The sequence below is a fragment of the Varroa destructor genome, unplaced genomic scaffold (assembly GCF_002443255.2).
Source record: "Varroa destructor unplaced genomic scaffold, Vdes_3.0 BEIS01000004.1, whole genome shotgun sequence".
NCBI classification, from domain to species: domain Eukaryota; kingdom Metazoa; phylum Arthropoda; class Arachnida; order Mesostigmata; family Varroidae; genus Varroa; species Varroa destructor.
Genome location: NW_019211457.1, coordinates 5549581 through 5575008, shown reverse-complemented (window position 1 = coordinate 5575008; position 25428 = coordinate 5549581). Strand labels below are relative to the sequence as shown.

The 25428-nt window shown below is 42.2% G+C and overlaps 3 protein-coding genes across 12 annotated transcripts in view; 2 read left to right on the top strand and 1 right to left on the bottom strand.

The window, feature by feature from the left end:
- Window positions 1-1223, top strand: part of LOC111249433 (trypsin-1-like) — a 12808-nt gene extending 11585 nt beyond the window's left edge. Inside the window, exons 7-8 of the mRNA XM_086986531.1 lie at window positions 328-539; window positions 1059-1223. Of these exons, the coding sequence (XP_086842657.1) occupies window positions 328-539; window positions 1059-1223 (377 nt within the window). The remainder of the gene's footprint in view (window positions 1-327; window positions 540-1058) is intronic.
- UQCR-C1 (Ubiquinol-cytochrome c reductase core protein 1) overlaps window positions 1-7937 on the bottom strand; it is a 20942-nt gene extending 13005 nt beyond the window's left edge. Inside the window, exons 1-9 of one of the 4 annotated variants that reach the window (XR_015326451.1) lie at window positions 7488-7937; window positions 6286-6402; window positions 5895-6002; window positions 5162-5383; window positions 4364-4771; window positions 3756-3964; window positions 3243-3417; window positions 1020-1345; window positions 158-530 (exon numbers count right to left, since the gene is read on the bottom strand). Coding sequence is in view for 1 of the 4 variants with exons in the window: in XM_022803289.2 (XP_022659024.1) it covers window positions 3330-3417; window positions 3756-3964; window positions 4364-4771; window positions 5162-5383; window positions 5895-6002; window positions 6286-6402; window positions 7488-7769 (1434 nt within the window). In the remaining 3 variants the exon portion in view is untranslated. Of the gene's footprint in view, window positions 1-157; window positions 531-1019; window positions 1346-2906; window positions 3418-3755; window positions 3965-4363; window positions 4772-5161; window positions 5384-5894; window positions 6003-6285; window positions 6403-7487 lie in introns of those variants that run through there. The other 3 variants (XR_002672910.2, XR_015326452.1, XM_022803289.2) reach the window with 3 other exon arrangements.
- Window positions 7938-8706: 769 nt separating this feature from the next.
- The window catches only part of LOC111249432 (cAMP-dependent protein kinase type II regulatory subunit-like), a 91131-nt gene continuing 74409 nt past the window's right edge, over window positions 8707-25428 (top strand). Inside the window, exons 1-3 of one of the 7 annotated variants that reach the window (XM_022803298.2) lie at window positions 15616-16127; window positions 16789-17452; window positions 17864-18012. In XM_022803298.2, coding sequence (XP_022659033.1) covers window positions 17900-18012 — 113 coding nt within the window. In that variant the 5' untranslated portion in view covers window positions 15616-16127; window positions 16789-17452; window positions 17864-17899. The other 6 variants (XM_022803297.2, XM_022803291.2, XM_086987146.1 and 3 more) reach the window with 6 other exon arrangements.

Below are 25428 nucleotides of genomic sequence, written 5' to 3'. Positions count from 1 at the left end.
TATATAAACGTTGCTTGACGCCTATGAAGTGAAATTAATGCGTAATTTAGATGAACATCAATTGAAACGTTTGGTATCGATAATGGTAACTCCTGATAGCGCTATTAAGTATGTAAGTAGATTCAAGTCGTATTTAGGTTAAATTAAGCAAGGCGTATACGAATTGCACATTTCACTTGTTCACACATTTCACTTGTCGAATTGTAAAATTAAATTGGTATTAGGCTATATGCTTCTCAGTAATCCTCTTCTGTTCAATTAATTTAAGCTAATTGACTGCAACACGCAGCGCCTCAATATTATTTTGATTGAATTCATCTGCCTTAGGAAACACTGATACCACTGCTCCTGGTAGTGGGGCGTCCCTAGACAGTAACGAAGATGCAGGTCAGCATAAAATGGTCTTAACGGGCATCGTCTCTTGGGGAGTTGGCTGCGGCCGTAACAGGTTTCCCGGTGTCTATACTCGCATTGAATACTTCACGCCATGGATCATAGCTAACATTCTGCAGTATGGAGAGCAAGAAGATCTACAACAGGTGGGAGGAGGAACAAAAGAAGGCATACACAATTAGCTTACAAACGGCGCGCAATGAATCGCGCGACCTCAAAAAGGCTTTGTTATTCGAGAACTAGATTGAAAGTATTTCATTTGCCTGTTGTCAATACATTTTGAAAGCCTTGATTAAACGATTAAGTGAAGCACTAATAAAATATTTTTTTGAAAACGACTCTTACCACGTTACAGATTTCCATATGATACATCACTATCACATCGAAATCTGCCATAACAGAAAATTAAAAAGTAATGTTCTTCGAGTGGTGTTCTTCGACTAGAATTTAAGTGCGAGTTTATTAAATCGAAACTACTGTCATGCCACAGTTTGTTATTTAGAGAGGACTCCATTTTCAGATAAAGTTCTCGTTGCCTAAATGTATCGTCGTATATAATGGAATGTGTTGGCGTTATCGCTTAGTTACTCCATGTTCTTTTCACCTAATTAATTTATAGTACGTACTTATTATCCAAGTACATCATCTTTTTCTTTTTTGGGCAGATATCGAGTGCAATGACTCCGGAGATGATGCAGGAATATCGGGAAATGGCGAAGCATTTTTTTGGCAAGGACTTCTATGATTCGTCCAACGGGAACGCAAACGAGCAGACCATCAACTCGAACAAATGGAGCATTAGTTCGTTCCTTACTGGCTTTTTTGGCTAATAAAAAGTGCTTTACACTTCCTACAACATTTAGGCGTATGTTGTAGAACGTCACAGAATGACGCTAGAAATTCCAATTCATATTGTCTTTGCTTTGAACATAGCTGGACACGCGCTGTAAAGCTGAAGTGATGTTGTTAACTTCAGAATTTATTAATACCGTTTTAGTAGTAGCTAGATATAAACAAGCCGAATGCAGTCATACAGTTAATGAAACAGAGAGCAGATCTAGAGGCTCTACCAAAAGTAGTTTTGTTTCTCGTACGCGTACATTGTGTCAAGAGAGTGTATACGTCGTCAGTTTTTGGAAAAATACATAAACAGCGGTTTCTGACACGGGAAAAATGCATGTTGAGCAAGGCCTTGTAAATACAACCTGTAGCAAAAATTTGAATAATGACCTGAAATTCGTACTGATTACAAGGTTTTCTTTCGCTTTGCGCAACAGCTAATGCTCAGTACCAGGGCATAGTTAACCCTACTGTTGGGTTAGTAAAGCATTCAACTAACGGCTGTACAGATCTTTACGTGGTGCAGGTCATGTATAGAATGATTATGGTGTTCTGTTTAAAAGAGATTCTGCCAATTCATCATATAAACCGCTCCGACCATAGAATACATGATGCGCTTCCAGAAAACACGAGTAGTAGTCTATTAGGGACATTATGAAATCATTATTCCTCGAATTTAACGTAAAACACTTGACTAGCTTAAGAGATCCCTAAAATTACTTTCGCGATAGGTTTAAAATTTAAATCCTCATTAGCTCCTATAGAAGAATGAATTTAAAATTTTCGCTTGGAATTTGTTCAACGAATTCAATATTGTCAAAGGTGTTCAATGAATTGAATGCGCATTGTGATTTTACGTTATATTTATAGCACAATTCTTAGTTTCCTGGCCCCGTTTTAAATACATGTGCTCATCGAAAGTGCTCACAGGTTTTAAAGAAGAAAACACTTGCAAGACTAGTAAATGATAGAAGTATAGTGTTCGTAGTATTTCTTATTTCAGTACGCATTCTCAACATAGAAGTCAATCTTTTTGTGGGTTTTTGCTGCGCGCAACTCCTCGGGATTCATAACCAAAATGGCCCTCAACTATATACACAACACATAATCCCTGGACGCCTTATTTTAAGGTTCAATGGAGCCAAAATGAGTGCAATTCCTTATAAAACTTGTTTGTTTATCTCAACCTACCCTATATATTAATCATACTGGTGCTTCGCGTTAACTAATAACACAACAAATCAATTATGAAACATTGTTCGATAGTTGTATTGATATACGTTTTATATAAAGTAGCAGGAACCGGGACGCTATATATATATATATATATTGTGAAAGCAAAGCTTCTTGTAGTTAAGTAGACGATGAAGTTAAGAAGCGAACTTGATGAACAAAGATAAAATTAAGAAAGCTTTTGGAATACAGCCTGCATTGAAAGCAACTGATAAACTTTAGTTTGACCAGATAAAACTACATTTAGATGATTTCTTTATAGAAATAAATCCTGAAGTTGATGTAACCTGAATACAACTCTTCGTTAAAATCTTCCTATCTGTTTACCGACGAAACACCATAAATTAATAACATCGAATTCAAATTTTAAATAAAATTTACGGCGTTGTGCTTTCTATAAACGTAACCTATTTCATATCTACAATAAATATATCTTGAAATAAAATTGTAGCCTTTAATAAATTACAACAAATCGCCTCCTTATTGATCATCGCCACCGAATGATTATGCAATTGTATTCCTAGTTTTTTTCTTATTTTACAATCATCCCATCTCCTTCTTAGAATCAGTCCGCATGGCTCTGTTCGCTGCTCTCTATAATTCTGCATCTATGAACTCTTATTTAACATACTCTCATTTTTGTTTAGCACTTCCAGAATTAATCCGTCCAAGAAACTGTCGTGCTCACGTTTCAACTTAAAAATTGGCTACAAGTAAATAATCTTAGGTAGTCTTCTCATTCTATCAATATGCTTTCCAATTCGAAGTCGCCCTACCTCCAATGCTGCCGAGTCGTTCTGATCGAAAGCGCTCTCCAGCAAAGTACACAGGATATCGATATTACTTTCTTTCCTAAAACTTGCTTAGAACCGAAGTCTATACATCTGTCCTCGAATTCTGGTGTACTCGGTTAGGCCTTCTACGGGGCCGACAGCGGCCACAACAGGACACCTGAAAAACAAATATTTTAAGGGGTTGAAACACTAACGAAAATTCTAATATGTCTTTGCCTAAAAATATATACATACACAATAGTGGAAAAATATCTAGTGTACAATTATTGTTATTTTATGCGATGCGTTTCTTTAAAACCTACCAGTGTAACCCGTCGACAGAGCTAAAAATTTCGTCATCAATGATAACGTTTCTCATTTATGACTGAATGAACACGTTCAACCATCATATCAAAATTAGTAGACAACCAACCGGAAACTAGATATATGCATTTCAATCAGAACATTGAAATTTTTATTACCATTGGATATGAGATTGAGCTTAACTTTGCCTACCTGTCATAGATGTAAGTCTGGCAAACATTCCTGATTGTGTCGGCGTCGATGGCATCAATGCGCGCCTCGAGCTCGTGCAGGGGGATCCTTCTTCCATAGCAGAGCATCTGTCGACCGATATCTTCGCAGAGAGGGGTGGTACCATCTAATTGCAACAGAAGGTTGGTTTTCAGTAGGTTCTTCGCCCGGGTTACGTCGCCATCGGTCGCCTGACATCAAATTTACATTGATAGCAGTCTTAACCAAGCTGAACGAATAGAGTAAACGGTTCGTTTTCTCGTGCTTTTTTCTTACACTATCATTGCGCTGTGTATTTATTTGGTGTCCTATGGATGAACATGAACGTAAGGTTTCAAAATTTATTGGCAGGACCATTTTTCCTTAGATCTATGTAAACTAAAGGAAGGCCAAATGTAATTAAAGTAATCCCAGTATAGATCGCTTTTTCGGCTTTAATCGTTAGCACAGAATTTCATATATTTCAAGCTCGGTCTCTCGAGTTTCATTCTGAAATATATGCTATTCAAACCCAGTAGGCTTGATTGACAGCCATTTCCTTCAGTCAATATGGTCTACATGTACTTCTATACCTAGGTCGTTAATCTCACCTCTGTGCAGATACGCATCCATTCTTCTTGAACCGCTATCATAATATCATCGAGGTGCTCGTCGCCATCGGCCACAAAGTATAGGCCCCATAAGCCGGTATCCTTGTAACACGTGTTGAAAGACTGGAACGAATGCATCGACTTGAATGGAACAGATTGTGCCCATGCAGCTAGACGCGATGAGGCGTTGGCTCCGCCACCGTGTGAGCGGTCCCACGATCCAATCATCGTATTAGCAACCATCAACGGAATATTGTCAGCATTTGCCCAGCCAGCGCCCTCGACGGCGATCGCGATGTGTGCGAACGGCATGTCATCGTCACGGACGCGGATGTCTGAGCCAGTGTAACGGCACGGAGCTAGTGTCGGGCATTGAGAGTCCATTGAATTGCTGACTTTTCCAAATGTCTGGAAACGAAACCGCCACAGAACGGCAAAAAAGCAGCAAACTGACGAACGTCACATACTGAATAAATAAGACAAATCGAGGAAATCGTTCTTCATTGTAAATATAAAGAAATAATAGCAAGTGGAAACAAATATTGGGTTGAATCGACTTAAGGCTCTTCTTATATGGGCTATACCTCTTGAGCATATATTCTATACACAAAACTTCAGAAAGAAACTAAGTGCAATTCTAGGTGCAAGCGAAGTCAAAGACATGTCGATCTCGTATGCATACGTAATGGATAAAAAAAACTGTCTAAACAATTAGTCATGATGTTAATTCCGGTTGACTTACAGGAAAACAGCTTTCCTGAGACCAACAAAAAAAAACGATGGCACTTTGCGGCTTACTTGTTCTGCGATCTTCACGAGCTCGTCGTGGTCGACTCCGCCAGCTCCAGCGAGCACAATTCGGGATCCCTTGTAATGTGTATCGATGTAGTCCTTGAGATCCTGCCGCTGAAGGGATTTGATGTTCTCCGTGGGGCCAAGGATCGTTAGACCCAGAGGGGTGCCCTGATATGCTATCGAATGGAGGTGATCGAAAACTACTTCTTGGAGATTGCCTTCAACCTACGCCAAATGTTTACGTTACAAATAAAGTACACAATAAACATCAATTGTATTACAAATCACACAAAGTGAATTCATTACGTAGGCAGAGCAAGGAGTGCACCCAAGGTCAGGCACTCTTTGCTACTGCAGATTTGATTGATGAATAGTAGTAGTCATCAGTAGCACCATTTAGCTAAAACATGAATTTTTACCAGTAGGCAACGATGAGCTCAAACATCTCCTAACGTGCATCTTCTGGGCTATGGATATTTCTAACAATCGCGGCGAAAATTATTTTTAGGAAGAATACAACGTATTCTTAAATTGTATTTCAGTTCATAAAATAGTATACTACCTGTATATCAACTACCTGTGTGAATAGTGTATACTGCAAATAGAACGCGATTTGGTTACACATCAAATTCTGTTCCGCGCATGTTCTTAGTAGGCAGCTTTCTTTTTTTCTCATGACACATAAATATGCAATACAAACCTTTTCTTATTTGCAATTTCGTATCTGATTACTCACCTCTTCCATCTCGCGCAGGATGACACCCCGCTCTCGTTCGATTTCCTGCTCGCCCAATTTCGGGTTCTGTGTTATATCGGCAATAATATCGACGGCACGAGCAAGATCCTAGAGATGTAAACGACAGAAAAAAATATACCTATAGCTTTGGCAACTTTATCATGTCACATCAGGTCGATTTCCGCCACAACGAGTAAACCTATTAAAGTGTTACTTTTCAAACTAGTTCATACCTCTTTTTTTCAGATTTAATATTAAATTTAGGATAATTTTCTCTTCTACTGGCCACTTTAAGCCCACTAAATAAGAACACATTTAGTTAAAAAATTTAAACGTCGACGAAGCTTATACTATAGCCTGCGCCAAAACAGAAATCTTTTGTATCGCTTACTTTCTTCAGGCACTTCGCATAATATACGGTCTGTTCCCTTGAGGTGTAGGCGTTAAGATGCATGCCAGCGTTTTCGACCTCGAGCTCCAAATCCGTTTGACTGCGCTTGCCAGTACCCTGCGTGATGATATCAGAAGAAAACAAACTGAAATCTCGATACAACACCAGGATTTGAAACAGTATTATGGCGACAAAAAGCTTGACCTATTTGACGCTAGCAGCTTAGGAAAACACGTAAGTAAGAAAAGGTAAAAGCAAGCAGAGCTAAGTTCACAGCTAGGTTCCAACATGAGTTGTTGGACGCAAATGCTAGCGGAAGAATTTTGAGATTGATAAATAATTTATTGTTTACCATCCAGTGGACATTGCTTCACTGACCAAGTAGGTACAGGGATGTTTAGCTGACTCGAAGGAATGGATATGATCCAGATTTTTGATTAAAAGGCGTGGAGATTTAACGTAGACATAAATATAATCAGTAGTCATCAATATATAATCGCTGGCTGAAAAATTAGGCCACTAAAAATGGCACAGATTCGATAAATAAATAGATCGATGTCATTTATCGTCACAATAATCGCGTCAACACAGAAACTTTTCAAGGGTTATAAATGAATCTACTCGTTTAAAATAAACAAAATCTTTCCTGATGTTTTATCCCCAAGCTAATTTAGTAATAAGGTTTTCTTTATGCGTTAGAAACTTATGCTTTCAAGCAACGAACTTTTTGTTTATCAAACATCCTTGGCGTTTCAAAATTGTCTAAGCAGTAGCAAGTTTGTCGTTATATAATCGCTGGGTGCCCATCCATGGGTACCTAGCCTCCAGCTAGTGCGTAAGGCAGCGACTAGTCCTGCTGGTCGCATCATCCATTAGTTTGATTATACTGTGTTAACAAACTAGAGACGAAACAGTAATCTTAACAGTCATTTCGAATGTGATTTGCCAAGAATGCTCTCCCCTTTATGTAACACGCTGGCGCGCATTAATAGTAAAAGTGGCAGGTCATTCACATGTGCGACAAGTGACATTTTATTTATTATAGATACTTACATACTTTAATTCCTTGCTATTGCCATTAATATGTGAGCCGTTCCGAACTCAAGTCTCCAAAAACTCAGCAAATTGCGTCAACAGCCTTTTTTTCGGACTCTGATGAAAGTCATAGGCTTGTGATTTTTCTTTCAATCCTATAATCTCACCTTGAAGGCCATGTGCTCCAGAAAGTGTGCCACTCCATTAGTTTTCTCTGTTTCGTATCGGCTTCCAGCATCTATCCAAATACCGACTGTAGCCGTTGGGGCACCAGTATCTTCTGAGGCTACTCGCACTGCGTTCGACAGGGTCGTCACCCGAGTTTCGGGCACATTGAGCAACGACTGGGAAAACGTTGTACGCGTCAGATGGGTCAGCTGGCGTCTGTGGTTTTGCAGGGCCGTATGATGACGCGAGCCTGCTCGAAGGAGTGCTGTGAAGAAAGGCATTTTCCTGTCCGATTCACACCAGCCGGACAACTGCCAAGTATTGATGGGATGCACGGGGGAACCGCACCAGCACACACGACTATTTCGCACCCTGACCTGAAATTGCGATCAGCAGAAACCTGACTTTGCAGTGCCCTCACACGAATGTAAACATATAACCGATGTCGTCTGCTCAGAGATGAAAGCCGTTGTTGAGGGTCTGTTGCTGTCGTCTGCTGGTAATATGGAGAGCGGCTGTTTGCGCTGATCAATGAACGTCACGGATGTCTATGAAAGCAAGGCGTAATACGGAATTCTCGCGGTAGCTTACTGACTTAAGGTTGATATCAAATGCATTTAAGATATTAGACGTTCGTATCAGTAAATAGCTCAATTATCGCTTCTGGACAGAATTGCGCATGAGCTTTGTCTGTTTTGTATTTACTCGTTGGTAGTAGGGGAAGGGAGACTGATTTATGCCTACGAGTTGATCTAATAAGTATACGCCTGTAACATGAAAAAAAGTTATAGATTGAAATTTCAATTTTCCTATGCAGTATTATTGCGAAATTGCTCAGTATGATCTGCGGTAACATACTTTCATATTCATCTGAAGCAACGTCCCGCAGCTTCACCAACTCGCTACGTCTCGATTGCATTTGATACCAAAGTAGAAAGAGCAAAGTTACGAGAAAGGGAATACTCATTATATCTATTTCTTGGTATATCCTACAACCGACTAAAGACATAAACACTCACTACTGAAACTATTCCTTCTAAGGACCAACCCACACCTATCATAGTCGCTCAATGGGCCCGTACCCAATTAACAGCCGAATGAGCGGCAGGCCTCCTTTGGCATCAAAGGACGTCGTCTGCTAATCTTGTTCGCACTCCATCTCTACCGTTAACTTAGGTCTGTTCAAATGGATTCACGCGTCTCGTTTACCCACGTTCATCGAATGACGAGCGCTGCTGTCGCAGACGACGACACCGACGAATCCGAGAAAATCTAAATATCGTGTACCACCACTTGCCTCCCTCAAAACAACGTGGGTGCGTGAGTCCAGCCCGGCGCCACCGCCGCCTCCATCATCCGCTCAGTGCTCGTAGCGCTCTCCTGACGCCGACTGTGTCTCCTGCTGCATCCAGTAACGATTTCGCGCTGGGGCCACCGCAGCCCCATCTGTCGTTAGAAGCATCGGCACTGCCTACCTCTCTCCACCTTAGCCACCGCGCCTTGCAGCTCCGCACACAGACACGCATGCTCACTGAATAATAGAGAACGGTTAGCGGGTCGGCTCCTTCCGGCACCGCCGTCCTGTAGACAGGTGCTCCTGCGCCGTGTGTGCGGGCGCGTTTTAAGGTTCGCTCCTGCCGTTGATGCTTCACTACAACTGCTATACGATGAGCCAGCAGCCCAGCTCGCCCAGCAGTCAAAGTGTGCGCGAGCTCCGAAGCAAGCAACTGCAGGCGGTTGTAATTCGAACGATTCGCGCTGCTACGGCTGTTGTGCCACAGCAGAAAGTGTGATAATATCATCAACATCGTAGTATGAATAGTGAGGGCAGCAGTCAACGGTGGTGGTAGTTCCAGTAGGTAAGTAAGTAACTCAAGAGTCGCCAGTGAAGCGCGCGAACTGGAGTAGAGTCAGACAGAGCGGCACTGTTTGTGGCGCTCTAGACACAACAGCAAGCGGCAACAGAAAGCTGAACAACAAAAGCAAACTGCTGCCCACCAATGAACAGGGCGGGCCGCTGACGGGACCGCCGGGGTCTGCCCACGACAAAAGGGCGACAGCGCCTCCATAGAGCAACGGACACGGCCAAATTGAAAGAGACCTTTTCCTCTGTGTGCTACATTTCAACAGCTAGTTGGCTTTTATCACTGTGTATACAACTGCTAATGAGCCAGGTTGAACAACGACAACAGGGATAGATCTGTCCCCTGCACCCCTCCATAGCAGCCGCTTATCTACCGAGCGAATTACTTTGTCTACCGTTGCAGCTGCCTTTTCTTTGCATTGTTCCTGTGCTATGGTTACTGTTGCCAGAGCAGCTCGGCCACGTCGAGTCGCCTGTCTACTCCGCTGTCATCGTGATCGACCATGGCGCTCGACGCTTGATCGTCGCTTCATGGTGACGGCAGCGTCGATAGCAGCGGCGGGAAGGAGTGTGCCAGTAGCTGAAGTCGCTGCTGTCGTAACGGTGGCGAGAGTGGTGAGCTACTGGCAATAGTTGATGCTCGGCAACTGCTCACAGTAGAATATTGCTGGTATGGTCGTCTGCAGCCACAGCTCCAGTGGTGAGTCGTTCGTTGATCGGCAGGTTTGCAGGGCTGCTTTCTGATTTTGCTACCAACCGTACAACGATTTAAAAAAAATCAGCACGAACGTGTTTTACTTTTGTGCCAGTTTCACTGGGGTGGTCCCGGTGTTCGTAGACTCTGCCTGTTCCAGCAAGCATTCGTCGTCGGTGATTGATAAGAATTTATCGATCTACTTTCGACAGGCCAGTCAATCCACGAGTCGCTGGGTTTTCGCTTGTGTGAGTGAGTCAATGCAGTGATGGTCGATGCTGCCTGTTTGTGCCAACAAGTTACCATAGATACAATGTATGTTTATACTAATAATAATTCTAATGACTAGTTAAGTATGCAGCTGTCGGGCTGTCTGCGCTGATGAATCGTCGACCCATCGCACCGAGTGACGGAGCGCCGTCATGAATATACCGGCTTAGTCTATTCAATTCTGTTCCACTAATGTGTGGCAATGACCACTGTTTAATGGGTCCTGCTACTATTTGCTACTAGTGACAGCAGATGTGAGGCTGTGCGGCCGCTAGAGAAAAGCAAAAACAGTACAGTGTGATTTTTCATCGTTTATCAGTCCGTATCTCCGCAGATTCTGTGTATATTCGCACGCATATGTGTACATACGTGCCTGTATATATATTAGATGAACTTATCAAGCTACACTGGACTGGATGCTATAATATATGAACTAGAACAAACCAAGCAACAAGTACCGTACGCGTTTGTGGCAACTGATCGACATTCGCCTGACAGCAACGAACAGCCCCCGGTGTTGGCAGCCAGCCGTATTGAATACTAGTTGTCCCGTCAAGGGGCTCGGTATAAGAACTACACACTAAAAACGTTGCGCCATTGCGAAAGTACTGATTGCCGGTCGCTCTGTGGGCGGTTAATTATAGTTATTAATATTGTTAGTACAACAATTGTTACTATCGCCGCATGATCTACCTTTATGAAAATACCATGCGTCTTTATGGTAGTTTGCTGATGAGTTTGAAAATGTCGTTACAACAATCGTGAAGCAGAATGAAAAAAAGAACGTTACGGGAAAAACTGCTAACGTTTTAAATGTCTGTGCTGCGTTCACTCCTATAACAATTGTCGCTGGCATCGCCATTGGTTTTGCCGTTGCGCGTTGTTAGTTCGTAGAGTTGAATCATCCTGGTCCAATAACAGGACTTTACTGTTCCTGCAGTTGTTCATGTTGATACTGGTAGACGACGTTGGCCACCGTTGCACATTGTCGTGTACTGCCAGATTTTTTTTTATTATTATCATTGTCGTCCGTTGTTTAAAAGGAGCATTGGCGAACGTTAAGCGTTCAATAAATAGCAGTGCGAGATAGCCAGTTAACTCTCGTAAATTTACAAGAACCGACCTGTCGTTGCCGTTCCGTGCGTATTTTGTATGTAAGCTACCATAGCGGCAGATCGTACTGTAAAAGTGAATAAGATTACTGAACTGACTATATGGTTCATTCAAGCACATACAAATTGAGAATTACTGACAAGCTACAGCAGTTCTTTGTTTTTTCGGTAATCACAATTACACGTAAATACGTACACGGTTGCAAATCACAACCAGAAACAGTTTAACAGGAGGCTTAATAGAACACAACAGTTTACCTACAATCTATCCAAGCAAAGCTGTCAGACAATGGTAAATAACAGCACCTCCGCTAGTGTCTTTTCTCACTGTACGCATATATATTAATTGATTCTGTGAGCCAACAGAACACTATAGCGGTTTGGTAAATTGCATGATTCAGAAGGACAGCTGTTCTGGCTATCTACTTCATTGGACTTATCTGTGGGCGTTCGTTAATGCCGGTCGAGAATGTTCCTTCGACGAGGAGCGCCTCTTCTGCGCGTCTCTGCTTGGAAGAGGCCGTAGTCACAACAGGAGGATGCTACGACTAACCTTTTTTTTTTAAGTATTTAAATCAACAGCAATGTCAATGAGGCGAAGTGGAAATTAAATGGACTACTTTAAACGCTTGACGGCGACTCAACAGATGGCGAGTGCTCAACTTCAGGGGCCAATAAGGTGTGAGGGAGGCAAAACTACATACACAGACAATCATTTTTACTCTCGTTGTACGCTCATGCAGTCGTTTGAAGGGAATTCGAAGGAAAGTCGCTAGAATTTCAAATACTGAAAACACTCGAATTACGAGCGTTATTAATGGCGCTTTTGCTGCAAGATAACGGAGATTACAGCGCCCTCTATTGATGTAATGGTCTGAACAAGCGGTGCATTTCTATGACGAGAGTGTGTCAAGTGCTTACGCAAAAACTTCATAAGCAATTTTAGCTCACGCGAAAAAACCTAACCACAATATAAAGTTGTATCATTTCTGTACTAGTAGCCGTATTTGGACCCTTAAGATTTGCATTTGCGAAGATGGCCACTGCTAGTGGGTGTGATGACTACTGCTCTACTTGGATCATCAATGTAGTGTTGTAGCTAATTGCCTGCCAGCACAAATCCTTTCTAGGCAGTTAGCGCAAACAAGACAGGTTAAACTTCCCAACTAACTGTTCAATCAGAACATATAAAAATAAGTGCATAATACAATTAGTTGCTTGTTTAAAGCGGACATGTTCCGTCGTAACAAAATGTGGGTAAACGAATCTTTTCCTCACTACTGCAACTATCGCTATAGCTGTAAGCCTACTCTTACATTTGGCACTTTTTATTAGAAAATATCGCCATCGCATGCCATATTCTTGACATATTGGCTTCCGCAGGGGTGCTGCAAGCTTCTTACTCCTTCGCTTATCTAGTGGTGAACGGGGCTCAGCGGCAGACCCAGCAACCCGCCTACTAGCATTTCAACCAGGAAGCGAACATAGTGAAGGTAACGAAACAGGTCACGAGGACCGTGTAGCATGCCGCGAGACAAATATAGAGCCAAATAAACTATGCCCTTCCCCCCACCTGGCTCATCGCCCCCGACGGGCTACCCTCCGACCGCCCTTACCCTTTTATCCGTTGGACCGCAAGTGTTTCCATGTGTCATTCTGGTCACTACCACTACACTGGTTCTTGTTATTGCCCAGTGCTAACAACCCATCCCACAGCATCCAGAAGCGGTGTGTCTATCCATCGCCTAGCGGATCCGTTGCTACCACTGTGAAACCAGCAAGCGGAGTGGTGGAACTAACGCCCCAACATCAAGTGGAGCACCAGTTATCGTGCGGAATTCGTGGATAAACGAAAGGCGATAGAAATCGCTCATGGTGTATATTCGTTCTGGTTCGGTTCGCTCCTGTTGACGACCTCAGCATAGCCGGCAGCGGCGGCCGCCTGCGCCGACGACGCTAACGCTGGGTAAACGGGCGGAAGGTAAGGCGATGGCTTGCAATTGACACTCACTGTCAGCGGCAACGCAACCCGATAGAAGCAAGGCACAAACAACGGAACACTCCTGAGGGCTCAGTCGTCTACTCAACTGGAGGAATTGTTGCGGCTGATGATTGGGCCGTTCATTACTCGCTAAATTGGAGTTGCTGGCAGAAGACATTACCGCTGGATCAGTTGCTACTATCGTGTGATCTGAGATTCAAGATTATTAAAGAAAGGGTAAAAAAAGTGAGATAGTGGATACGTCGTAGTCGATCTTTTTGGCTCGCTTCTATCGGCGCGTGAATATAGAGAAGATGTTCGAACTTGGTGCGAGGACAGCGGGTCCTTATCATGAAAAGATGGCAGACTTTCAAGTAAATGTTTTGAGTTTTATACTTAGTACTGTCGTATCTTGTATTTTACGAATATTACTGTTAATGTTAAGATAATGAAAACGTTAAAAATCCAAAATTTAAAAAAAAGTAGATGAGATAGATAAATACGATCTTCAGCGTAACATGAGGGAATCTGCCTTTGTTCACATAAACACCTTGTATTGAACAGGCGTAATTAAGAATGAAAAGAAATGAAGCATGTCTCCTGCAAATATTTTTGATTTTACGGCCTGTGTTTCGGACACGCTCTTACCTATATATATATATATATATATATATATATATATATATATATAGGCATGCGTACATATAATGCAGGCATTTTTTACATATACAGGCAATTTCTGGAAGCAGCGGTTCTGGTGAATCTAGCGGTCGCTTGTTATTATTCGTTGAAAAGAAACAGGACACAACAGAGCTGAGATCTGTTTCCCTCGAGGCCTGATCAAAGGTGTAAACCCAGGTGAATATGCGCCTACGACTCTTTGCTCGGTGGAAAAATCACGAAGCAAAAAAACACCAGCCTAAAGCTAGGAACAACAAAATCCCGCAGGCGCAATGTTCAACCAGAATCATCAAATGAGTAGGTAGACCGTGGCATGAAAAGCAGCAAAATCCAATCGTTAGCAAACGACTAGAGGATATAGTGGGACAGCGGTCACTATTTGGAAAACAATGCAGCGACTATGAAAAAAGATAATGTCAAACCGCTGCGTGACAAGGGAAAGCTAACGAACGTACAACCTTGAATGCGTTAAGATCGTGAGCCACAAACGACGTAACAAGGCCCGGCTGAGAAACAATGGTAGCTGCAACAGTGATAACGGGGATAGAGGAGCCAGATAAGAGCATACAGGATTGCCCCAGTCATGTCCTCGAATATATTTTTTTTACCATCCCCCACTGCCGCTTCCATTACCGCTGACCAATACAAGACGTACAACAAGAGAATAGAAGATAGATACTGGCCCTATTTCGTCCGATCTGCCAGTTTACGGTGTACTATTTACGGTAGGCCATTAACAGCTTCTTATTCTACCAAAGAAACGAAACGAGGGGTGAAGAATTAGTACCGTCGTCAATCGGTACAAAGTAGAAAGCAGCAGTAACCGTAGCGTCGGAAACCAGTGTTCCTATTCAACATAACATCGCAGTTTTTTTTTCGTCAACGTAGTTCGCCCGCCGTAGTCACTACATATGGCAGTGGTAACCAGTTGTTGACACTGCTGTGTTTTCACTCTGTGGGTTTCGCTATCTCCAATACGACCGTAACACCCATAGCATATACCCTATAGTGTATTGTTGGCTCTGACAGCAGCATCTTTTATTAACGACGTAATACCATTACACTCCCAATTTCCCCCTCCACACACAGATACCCTAGAAAGACACGTTAATACGCTTTCCGTTCTCATTTTTCTAACGTGCTCTCACCCTCTTTGGCATATCTCTAATTAATCTTAGTAAAAATAATAATTATTATTATAGCACACAGTTCATCACCATGAACACGCTCCACCACCACAGAATCGGTAGATTCGGTGAATATAGAGGGAGTTTAAGAGAGAGAAGTATATCGAAATTATGGTAGGAAAATAGAGCATATTGAAGTTAACCTGAAAGGAGACACCGGGCAGCCATTGGCACGAGTCGCTACTGGTGGCGCCGCTGTCGCCGCCACCTCCGGACGCCGCATGCACAAAGCTAATGTACCTGTTTGCGACTGTGTGTTCATATTTCTCTTCTTAACGTATAGCGTCCTTTCTCAAGTGTACGTGTAATATATGCAGCTCAATAGAACATTCGAACTAGACCAGCGTTCGTCGTTACCAAGAGTAAGCAGACACGCGCCGACACTCATCGTGGGCGAGTCGCCGTCGTCTTGAGTCGGCACGAACGTGACTGTCCGTCTATGGACTGCATAAATGCGTTGGCCGTGTTGCGCAGCGAAAGTGTAGTACCTCTTAAACCAACAGCGGGAGCAGCAGAAGCAGCGTTAGACGACAGGGTTAGAGAAGGAAGCATACGGACGACGCAGCTGCTTTGTCACGAATGTGGCAGAGAGGGAGCATCATCCTAGATTGTTCTCGCTCGCAATGGAATGGCGGTTACTGGCGCTGGCTGGCCCCTGTGTCTGGGTAACTGCCTGGTTAGCTGAGCTGAGTTGACTGGTATGATGTCGCTGCTGGCCCCGTAGATAGACATATCTCTGTCACTATTCTAGTGTAGCCGGCCAAATAAAGATCGTGGCTACTGTCTCGACGCTGTTCCATCAACAGCAGGAGCATCGACGCTGCCAGCTACTTTCGGCACAGCTGAACATGTACGTGCACAACAACGTAGACATCCACTCAGCGGATCTCATCTACGAGTCGCTGTAGCACTACTATTTAAGCTTTAACTGTTAAACATAAGGTCGACTACCAGGCGTGTCTACGTGTGCCTGAGCGATCAACTTTTGCCTATTCCTTGACCTCAAAATGATGAAATGCTCATTGTACAGCAGCTTCTAGTCGTCCTTATCTTTTGAACCAACTCGCACTTTCAAAACAACAACGATACGACACAGGGAGTACCGACAAAAATTCATGGTAACGATTTACCAGGACAGGTTGTTACAATTGACGGCAATCCTCCTTGTGGTACTACTAGTATTACTGTAACATTACTATGGTCGCGTTGATAATTGATTCAGTGACTCTTGGTAGTTTGCTTTGTTGAATCGTTCGTTCATTGCGGGATCCTATCCAACATTCAACGACCTCGTTTGTCCGTAGGTTGAGGGGCTGTGAGCACAAGTACGAGTGGATAGATGCTAAAGCTGTTGTGTTTGACGGGGCGGTAATGAGAAGGGTCAATGGGGCATAAATGGTACTCTGTTATTTACGAGGAGCGCTTTTTTCATATACATTAATTATCGATTCAAACAAAATCGTTTTCATTTAATTATATTCTACTGTTTTGTGTCTCAATGTTATTTTTAGTCAGTCGCTCAGCCAGCGACAGCCAATGTGCATCAACTGTATGTGAACTGTGAGAGGACGAAGTGAAGTTCACGAATCCTTCGCGACATCGGCGTCCTTTCATCCACCTCGTGCTTTCATCGTTGGAGAGACGTTCACGCCTCTTTCGTCTTCTCCATCTCCACCATCACCAGCAACCTTTGCCAACGCAGATTCGTCTATCTATTGTGCTTTTGACGTGCGTATAGATTATCACCTGTCGATGTTCGTCTGCGTGTCTACAGGAGGACCCACCTACCATTATTACCTTCTTTTGGCACTGTCTCGATCGCCCGTATTTGTAACGGCCGTATTTGGTTAGAATAGCACCTGGATAGTGCTAGCAGACGCGTCGCGATCGTACGAGTGGCTAGAAAACATAGTTTCCTACGACGATAATTGCTTGCAACTGTCGGACGCTGTAGTGCATTTCTCGACTGGTTACACAGCTCCTGTTAACCGCCTGCGCCAGCCACGTTCTACAGTAGAGCGCTAAACTGTTGTTAATTTGGCGTCGACGTCGCTGGCCTCTCGACGTCTATAGTGAACAGTATATAGAACAGTCATTCACAGAAGAAACCAGGACGGATTCTGCAGGAGGGTACGTCAAAATAGAGGGCGAGACATAGAACGATCGAGAGGAAAGGTGAGATATTTACGTCGTACATTATCTACGATACGATCTACAGTAGAGATTCTACCTTGTTTCTACAGTGAACGTACGGTGTGCAATCGCGTGTGGATATAAACAAAATAGCGCAAGTCTAACGTGTGTGTGAGGGAGACGACGAAAAAGTAAAAGAAAAGCAGATTTTGCAAGCCACTGATCATCACGATCATCAGCATCATCTCCGCCAATAAAAAAGCCGTTATCGTACGCCAGCCTTCAGTGATACCGTATGTAATGCGCGGTTCGGGTGACAGTGCAAGGAAATATCGTGGAAGGAGACGCTAATAAAAATCGGCTACAATTGTTATTATTATTAGTATTAGCCGGCCAATCAGTTCGAGTATATCAGTATCAAAATATATCCACGTATCCCTTTGTTTCATGTAGTGTAAACGCGGCGAATCATAGAAAACCTCAGTGAAAATGAATCGACACGACGTTCCTCCCGAGCTGACGAACCTGCTCATGGAGTTTACGGTATCAGTGCTCGTCGAAAGGCCGGACGATATCCTCTCGTATGCCGCACGATACTTCACGTGAGTACCTAAAATTGACACTAGTACTAGTCACATTTGCTATTAATAATAATAGTAATAGCGTTCTGATTGACGTCGGCGAGAGATTTCGCTTGGTATCAAGTAACACTCTCCTTAGTTAGACCTTTATGTAGGCATTTGGCTGGCATTTGTTAGACAAAACCGAAAATCCCACTAAAACTATAACCCGCCTCAACTTTTATAGCCGTTTCATCGACGTGTATAAGAGATTCTTCACGAGAAGGGACAGATTTTAAAAGTCCCATTGTTGGACAAACAAATATCACCAGCTGTGTAAAATATATAGGATTAAGGCATCAACAGGACTACTAGACCTAAGAACGTGGAGGTGGTATAGGTTCAAATCTGAGCGTCGACACACAGTTTGTTCTTGTGCTCGGAGTGGCCCTCTTCTTAACCAGTTCCTAACGGCAGTACCGCACGTAGAAATTCAAAAAAGTAGCATCGGTAAATGCGCAAGATGACGCTTCTCGCAAGTGCATATATTTATCTAGCCTGTATATATATATATATATATATATATGTAAAATATCCTACTGCAGTTTAGTATAACGCGATGGTTCCGTTCAGCCATAGCAGCTATGAGGTTGGCTCGTCTGAGGCAATATGTAAAGACAATACCGGGCGTAAAATTTGAAGTATTTATTCAGCTAGAAGCCCGTTGTCTTACACTCATTAATGTCCTGTCAATCGTAGATATGACCATGTCACAATTGTTTATGCTGGTTTTATTGGGCTAGAGTAAAACGCAGGCATCATATTGAAACTATAATATTGGAAACGCTAAACAAAAATTGAATCTATATGTATACAGCGTGTACAGTTGGCGTCAGCGGTTCTTCCTTGATCCATTGCATTCAGGTTGTAATGGAAATGTTATATCTCTGCCATTTGATAGTTCTGGTAGTCGTCTCAATAAGCATTGAAAGGCTAATCTGGATTTGCTTCGTATGTGGGACGGTGCAAAGAAACTGCTTAGGGCTCAATGGAAGTGTTCAGAAAATTTTAATGAACCACTCTGACCTTAGTTGTGAATGAGCCATTTTACGTGAAGGACCGCTATTCTACAAACAGTAACAAACAATTCGGAGAAAATTATCTTAGACACCTAAATACTCGTTTAAACAAAAGGCAAAATAACCTAAAGAAAACACCAAAGACAGAAAACAAATATCTAACTATTTAGCTGCTCTGCTATTTATCTGTCTGTGATTTAACTGACAGGAAAATTAGGGACGTGGTAGTAAATTGGGAAACCAAACAAAGCATGGATTTACTACAAAAGCAAGGGGACTATCACTACTAGAATAATCTCTAGCCAGATTGAGCTGAAGATCAGCTGTACAGCTGAACTGGGCATATTCAATGATTACCGATTTTTGCCACTCGACGGATACAAAGCGACCTCAGGACTTCGATCAGCTTCATTATATATATATATACAACATAATTCTGCATAGAAAATGTTCAGGTGCTACGTCAAAACTATGGAGTTCACTTAGCGTACAAAAATTTGACATCAACTACTGCGAATCTAACAATCGATACTCCATAGAAAAATCGAAACCTTCTTAAACGTACTTGCATTTATATGCAAAGGAAGCCAGAAGATTTAATATAGTACCTTAATCATATATACGTCGCAGTTATTAGTAGCGTCGCGCTTGAGTATGAGAGAGAGAACCGAGTAGTACTCTCTCGGCGTGAAAATACACGTCGATTATTTAGTGTCTCTTATAATTAAGAAGACTCGTTGCTGATGTTCTGAGGATACTGTCGTTATAGATGTTGTAACATGTGAGGATTTTACTTTATAGAAATAATAATGGTTTCGAGAGTGGTATTGCAAAAGAAGAATGATAGGTGGCTAATTCTGATATCCAACGAATGGCCAGAAGTTACATTAAACGGATAATCGAACTAGTACGAATTTACAGAAGCAAGCGTTCCTCACCAAGAAACACAATAAATGTTTGTTTGGTAATGTTAAAAAAAACACAATAAACAAGGAAAAGTGAGCAGTTTTTTTATTCTGGAGACGATAAATGAGGATTAATCAGTTAGTCCTATCAACACCACCAACTAAATCAATATCAACCAAAATGCTAAGATGCTTTACATTAAGTATTGACGCGTCATATTTATTACTTTCTTGTTTATTCACGTTTTTTTTTTATCTCATATCTTGAAGATTTGGTAGGGGCGTCCATGTCATGTATCTTGTCATCATTTCCCTAGCATACTTCTGGCCGTAAATAATTTCTCGCTACACATTACGAATTGAAAATCGTGACGCCTTCTATGCGTGGCGTAGATATACGTGTCTCAACAAATTTTAGCGAAATCTAGATTATGAAAATGTAACGCCTCTACCTCTAAGCATTGTACACGTTTTAGGTCTTATTCGGTGTCGTAGCTACATATGAAGCTTTGTGTGATTCAATTTTATCTATCCTAACCGTTTTTGCTTTTAGCTGAACAATGAACCTTGTCGATTGTGTAGAAAATCGAAATCATTAAAGGATTTTTGGCGTTTTACGATGCGTATTGTCCAACTTTCTCTTCTTGAGTCGTTCATTACAAGAACGCCGTTCAAGACTAATTAATTATGCCAAAGTAACCAGACGGGTAAAAGTCGACCGCCGTCTGCCATTGCAGAGAGTGACCTAGAATATGCGTTTTTAGGCTCGCCATTAACATTGCGAAATTAAAGTGCGCTCGTATCACCGTAAAGTCAACGCAACGATATTCATGGATACAAACGTATATATCCATTTGTAATTGCTATTTAGGCTGCTCATCGAGCTTTGGGGGTTGCCGTAATAGCATTATCAATGGAAAACATTTGCCACTCTGAGGGGAAGCATCTCCTGAATAGAACCTGTTAAAATACGTTTTTTGGCATCACTGTGACGTCTTTGCTTCCAACCTAAATCTCCTCGAAGCGCTGGACTTGTGTGTTGGTATAACTAAATAAACTAATTGCTTATTATTGCACCAACAAGGGATATGGGTATGTAGAAGAATATGTGTCATAATCGTTCGAATCAATGAGACCCAATTTAATACAGTCGTTATTGTTATTACTGACAATACGGAAAGTCACGTGCTTTCCCAATGAAATGCGTTGAAAAAATGATCTACCAGCCAAGTAATCAACGAAATAACATATGCGCTTAAGTTTACGTAGTAGCATCGATGATCTCGACGGCCGAATGCTCCCATACGGCTTCTCAACATAGACGTCGGCCAGGATGATCTTCCTCCCTGGTCGATTTCTTCCATTTATCTGGATGCGAAAGCTGAAAGACACGAGCCGTTTCGCTTTGTCTGTGAACCATTTCTTGCTATTATAGCTATAAAAATGTTGAATGGTTGAGTTTAATTATGAAGTGGATTACGCTCGAACGTATTACTTCTACGGGGAATCTGGAGAGCGTCGCCTTGGGAAAAACGAAAAAGCATTTAGCCAAGAGTGACTGACTTTGTTCAGGCTATTTATCGATAGGCACCGTGACGATACGATGGCCGCTAAAGATCTAGACGTAGCAACGGAAGCAGGCCAACGATTATATTATTATTAGTGCCAGCTGATGTTGTTGTTGTTGAGAAGGCCGCCGGTAAACATTAGGACGTCGTCACCCGAATGTCACTTGAAATGCACTGTACGTTCATAGCTAAATGTGTGTGTTTTTCATCCCTTTTGACGCGTCCTGGCTTCTTTCTGTCCGTCCTCTTTCGCTATAATTCCTGCGGTACCATCCCGCCGTAATTTGATTCGTTATAGTCAACTGATGTATTGGCGTCTTTATGAGAACATATGCTTTTGAGATAAAATAAGTTATGTATTTTGAATTAGACTAGATATAAGTGAATTCAAGTTGCTGAACGACCGCGGTAGAAATGAAAGCGTCATTATCTTGTATCTAATTATAATGCAGATTAGGTACGTGCAAGAATACGCATCTAATTTTGTGAAGGGAACTTATTCTCATTATGATTATAGTATTCGACGTTTCCATCTTTATCCCTGATCGTTGTCGCGTGGGTCGTTTTCAATTTCTAATGACGTCTGCAACTTAGAACAAATAACTTTCTCCGCTCGTTACCGTTACAAGTTGGTCGCTTCGTTGAGCGTTTTTGGTTACCACTAAAAATGCGTGATAGCTACCAGTTCAGACATTGCTCGTGTTCTTCTCTACTACGACACTGCCGAAGTTCGTCAGAGCTTTTTTTTTAATAGGACCTACTTTTCGCTTCCCGGTCTTTCTTCCTAGTACTTTTTTTCGTGCATTTTATTCCACTGATGTGCCATTCCACAAATGACGTTCAATCGACAAGTGTATGTTGTCTGCATTTTTCCTCGTTCTTTCTCCTGGGTTCTCCGTGTCTGCCGGCTGTAATAATAATTACAGCGAAAATGCACCCATAAACGAGTATTGCTCGACTTCCGTACCTAAGCGTAGTCTGGGCAGGCCGAATAGGCGAAGGTTACTTTGAAAAGCTAAACCCGGGCTAGCCAGTTTATGTCGGTAAATAGGGTACAGCAGCAGCACAAGAAGCTCCTGGTTCAAAATTAGCTGCAGGTGAAAAAGATGGCCGATGCAGACTGCTTTAAAAGTAGAGTCTCATCTGTGCAGTCGGCTGCATCCCGGTCGAAGTTTTTGTTGGGAATACGGAGGTTGAATGTTCCTGGCGTGTTTGCTGTTGCCTTTATTGTTGCAAACGACGTTACTAAAATTCAAATTACTTTGTAGTTTTCTCTGTTGGAAGGGGTATTGCAGAATGGGCTCGTGGCACCGTGTCTGAAACAGTCGGCTCACAAGTAAGTTGACAAAGTCCGGGTCAGCCACTATGCATTTCTGGCCTGGTATTTTGTCTGATATTACGCAGATTTTGGTGTAGCAATGCTACCGACTACTACTCCATTACTTTTATAGCCCATGTCCCCCTAATACAGAGAAGAGGCCCTGGCAATTTCCTTACTTCGTCTCTCTCTACACATCTCGCCCTTTGCCCCCTCTTTTTACTGGTCGCCATCATCCCGTTGATCTTCAAGTTATCGTTCGCATGCAGCGCTGTGGCTAACAGCCGGCGATCAATTAAATTATAGTCAGAACAATAACGATTTTGAGAGAAAAGGTTACCTCTCGTAGTACCGTTACGACTAGAATTGTGATTGCGGATATAAAAAAAAAAATAAAAATGTGCTTCGCGTGGGTAAAATCTGCGAAACAGGTAATGGTGTACTACCCTAACATATTATTCAGGCTCTGATCTTTAATGCGCTACATGTACAAGGGATAATTTTCTTGATCGCAAGTAGAGAATGAACGTTTGCTTGCATTTTAATTTAGCCGTATGCGTCGTTCTTGGCTGTATCGTACTGTAATTAATTAAAAGCTGCTTGATTGACTGCTGCATATGAAGCACTAACAGTTACGAATTGTTTGGAAACCGTAAAAGCCAGTTGTTTGTGGGCCCTGGCCTCTGCAGGCGTCTGATTTTATTGTAAAGCAATAGGGTTTTTTCGCTAGTATCTATCCCATATAGATGCATACATACTAAACTTCACCCAAAGTTGACAATTATGCCACCATTTGCAGTATTTTAGTCTGACTCGTTCTATTAAATTCATTAAAGAGGTGAGTTGTCTGTCATTTAGCGGGGTAACAATGTTGATTTTTCATAGCAGTTCAGCTAAGCAGTCAACAGATCGTGATCTACCAAAGCAGTACCATTCATACTATGCTTTATCTATACGTAAACAATAGCAGCAATAGCGAAAACTATATCCACTAGTTTCCATATAACAGTTGTGCTTGCTCGTACTCTTTAATTAAGGCCTCCGTTACACTGCGTTATATTCTATTGTATAATAGTATCAACAGACAGGCGTCTTCCTTCTATAATAACGTCCAAAGACAGACACAGATATAGTACGCGGCGCTAAAACTCATTCTTGTCTAATGATTGATGCCCTAATCCATGAGAGTATGCATTGGCACAGAGACCTTCCACTTTACTATATATATATATATCTATGCATTTTCTATGATCACGTTTACTTGACGATCTAATTTTGGGCGATATAAGCCTCACTTGTTTCTATGGGTAAAGTAGTAATATCTGGAGCAGTGACACCCCTTCTCCTGCTCCCCTGCGCCCCGACACCGACTTAACATGACGATGAAAGGAAGCAGGCTCTTTAGAGAAAAACTGTTCCTACAGCTTTACGTTGACTCTCAACCAATTTTAAGCGAAATTTGGGTTCAGCTTCCGTGTACTGTGAGCGGGCTTAGAATTATTATGGCATGGATTCAACTAGAAGAGTAAAAATTAATCGCTTTACAAGACCCAATGAGCCGCAATTGACCTGTAGGCATTCTTATCACGTATGCTTTAAACATAGAATTAAATGTTAGCCATTTAAGATGCGATCATGATTATTCTACTAAAGCTACTTTAAAATGTATTTAATAGTTTTAATTGTCGTCATTGCTATTTATTTATTTTTATAGCTATTCGTTTCAGCATTTTGTCATTGAGTCGGGCATAGTCTTCCTTTGACTAGCAATTTTAGTGCAGATTTTTCTTATAGAGCATAAAGCAAAACAAGGCCGAATTACACATATTTTACATAAAAGATTAGTTATATTACATTATCTTGTTAGTTCCAATTAGTTTTCACGGATGTAGCCCTTAGGGCCTCGATTATTAGACCCTTTGAGTGCAGCTGTCTACCTAGTCAGAACGACTGACAACTCTGGAGCAGCCAAGAACTCACACAGGGCCGTTCGGCGGTTTGTTTTCAGTGTAGTGAAAAAAGCATACCATACCGTCTAGTATAAGTAAGATCCTGTTCGCAAACAATTGCGGTTCGAAGAGCGTGCGCCGTCTGTTTTGATTAGGCTCTCCCGTTTATCCTTATCCTACAACTTATCCTAGCTTACAATGCTGAGCAGACTTTGGCCTGCCCGCTGTCGGATTTCCCCATAGACATCTTCCCTTGCCTCATTCGACGCGTGCCAGTTCGTGAAACACAATTGCTTTTGCGTTCTCATCGCTACCACCTTGGTATTATCGTGTCTTGTGGTGGTTACCGGTCTTATCAGTCTATTATCAGTAGATGGCGACCTGTGAGGAACGTGTGTTCAATAAGCCGGCAAATTAAAGTGGAAGAAAATGCGAGTTAGCCAGCCAACAAAAGAAACACATTGCTGCTGCTTTGAACACTCCTCTAAACATTTCGTCCCAGGAGGACAAGAGCCGTCAGGCGAGAAGGGCGACGGCACCAGCAGCAGCAGCAGCAGCAAACGCGCCCCTCTAGCCGATTTGTGGACGGCGTCAGATCCGTTGAGATTCGCGATTATTTCTAAATCACACAAGATGTCG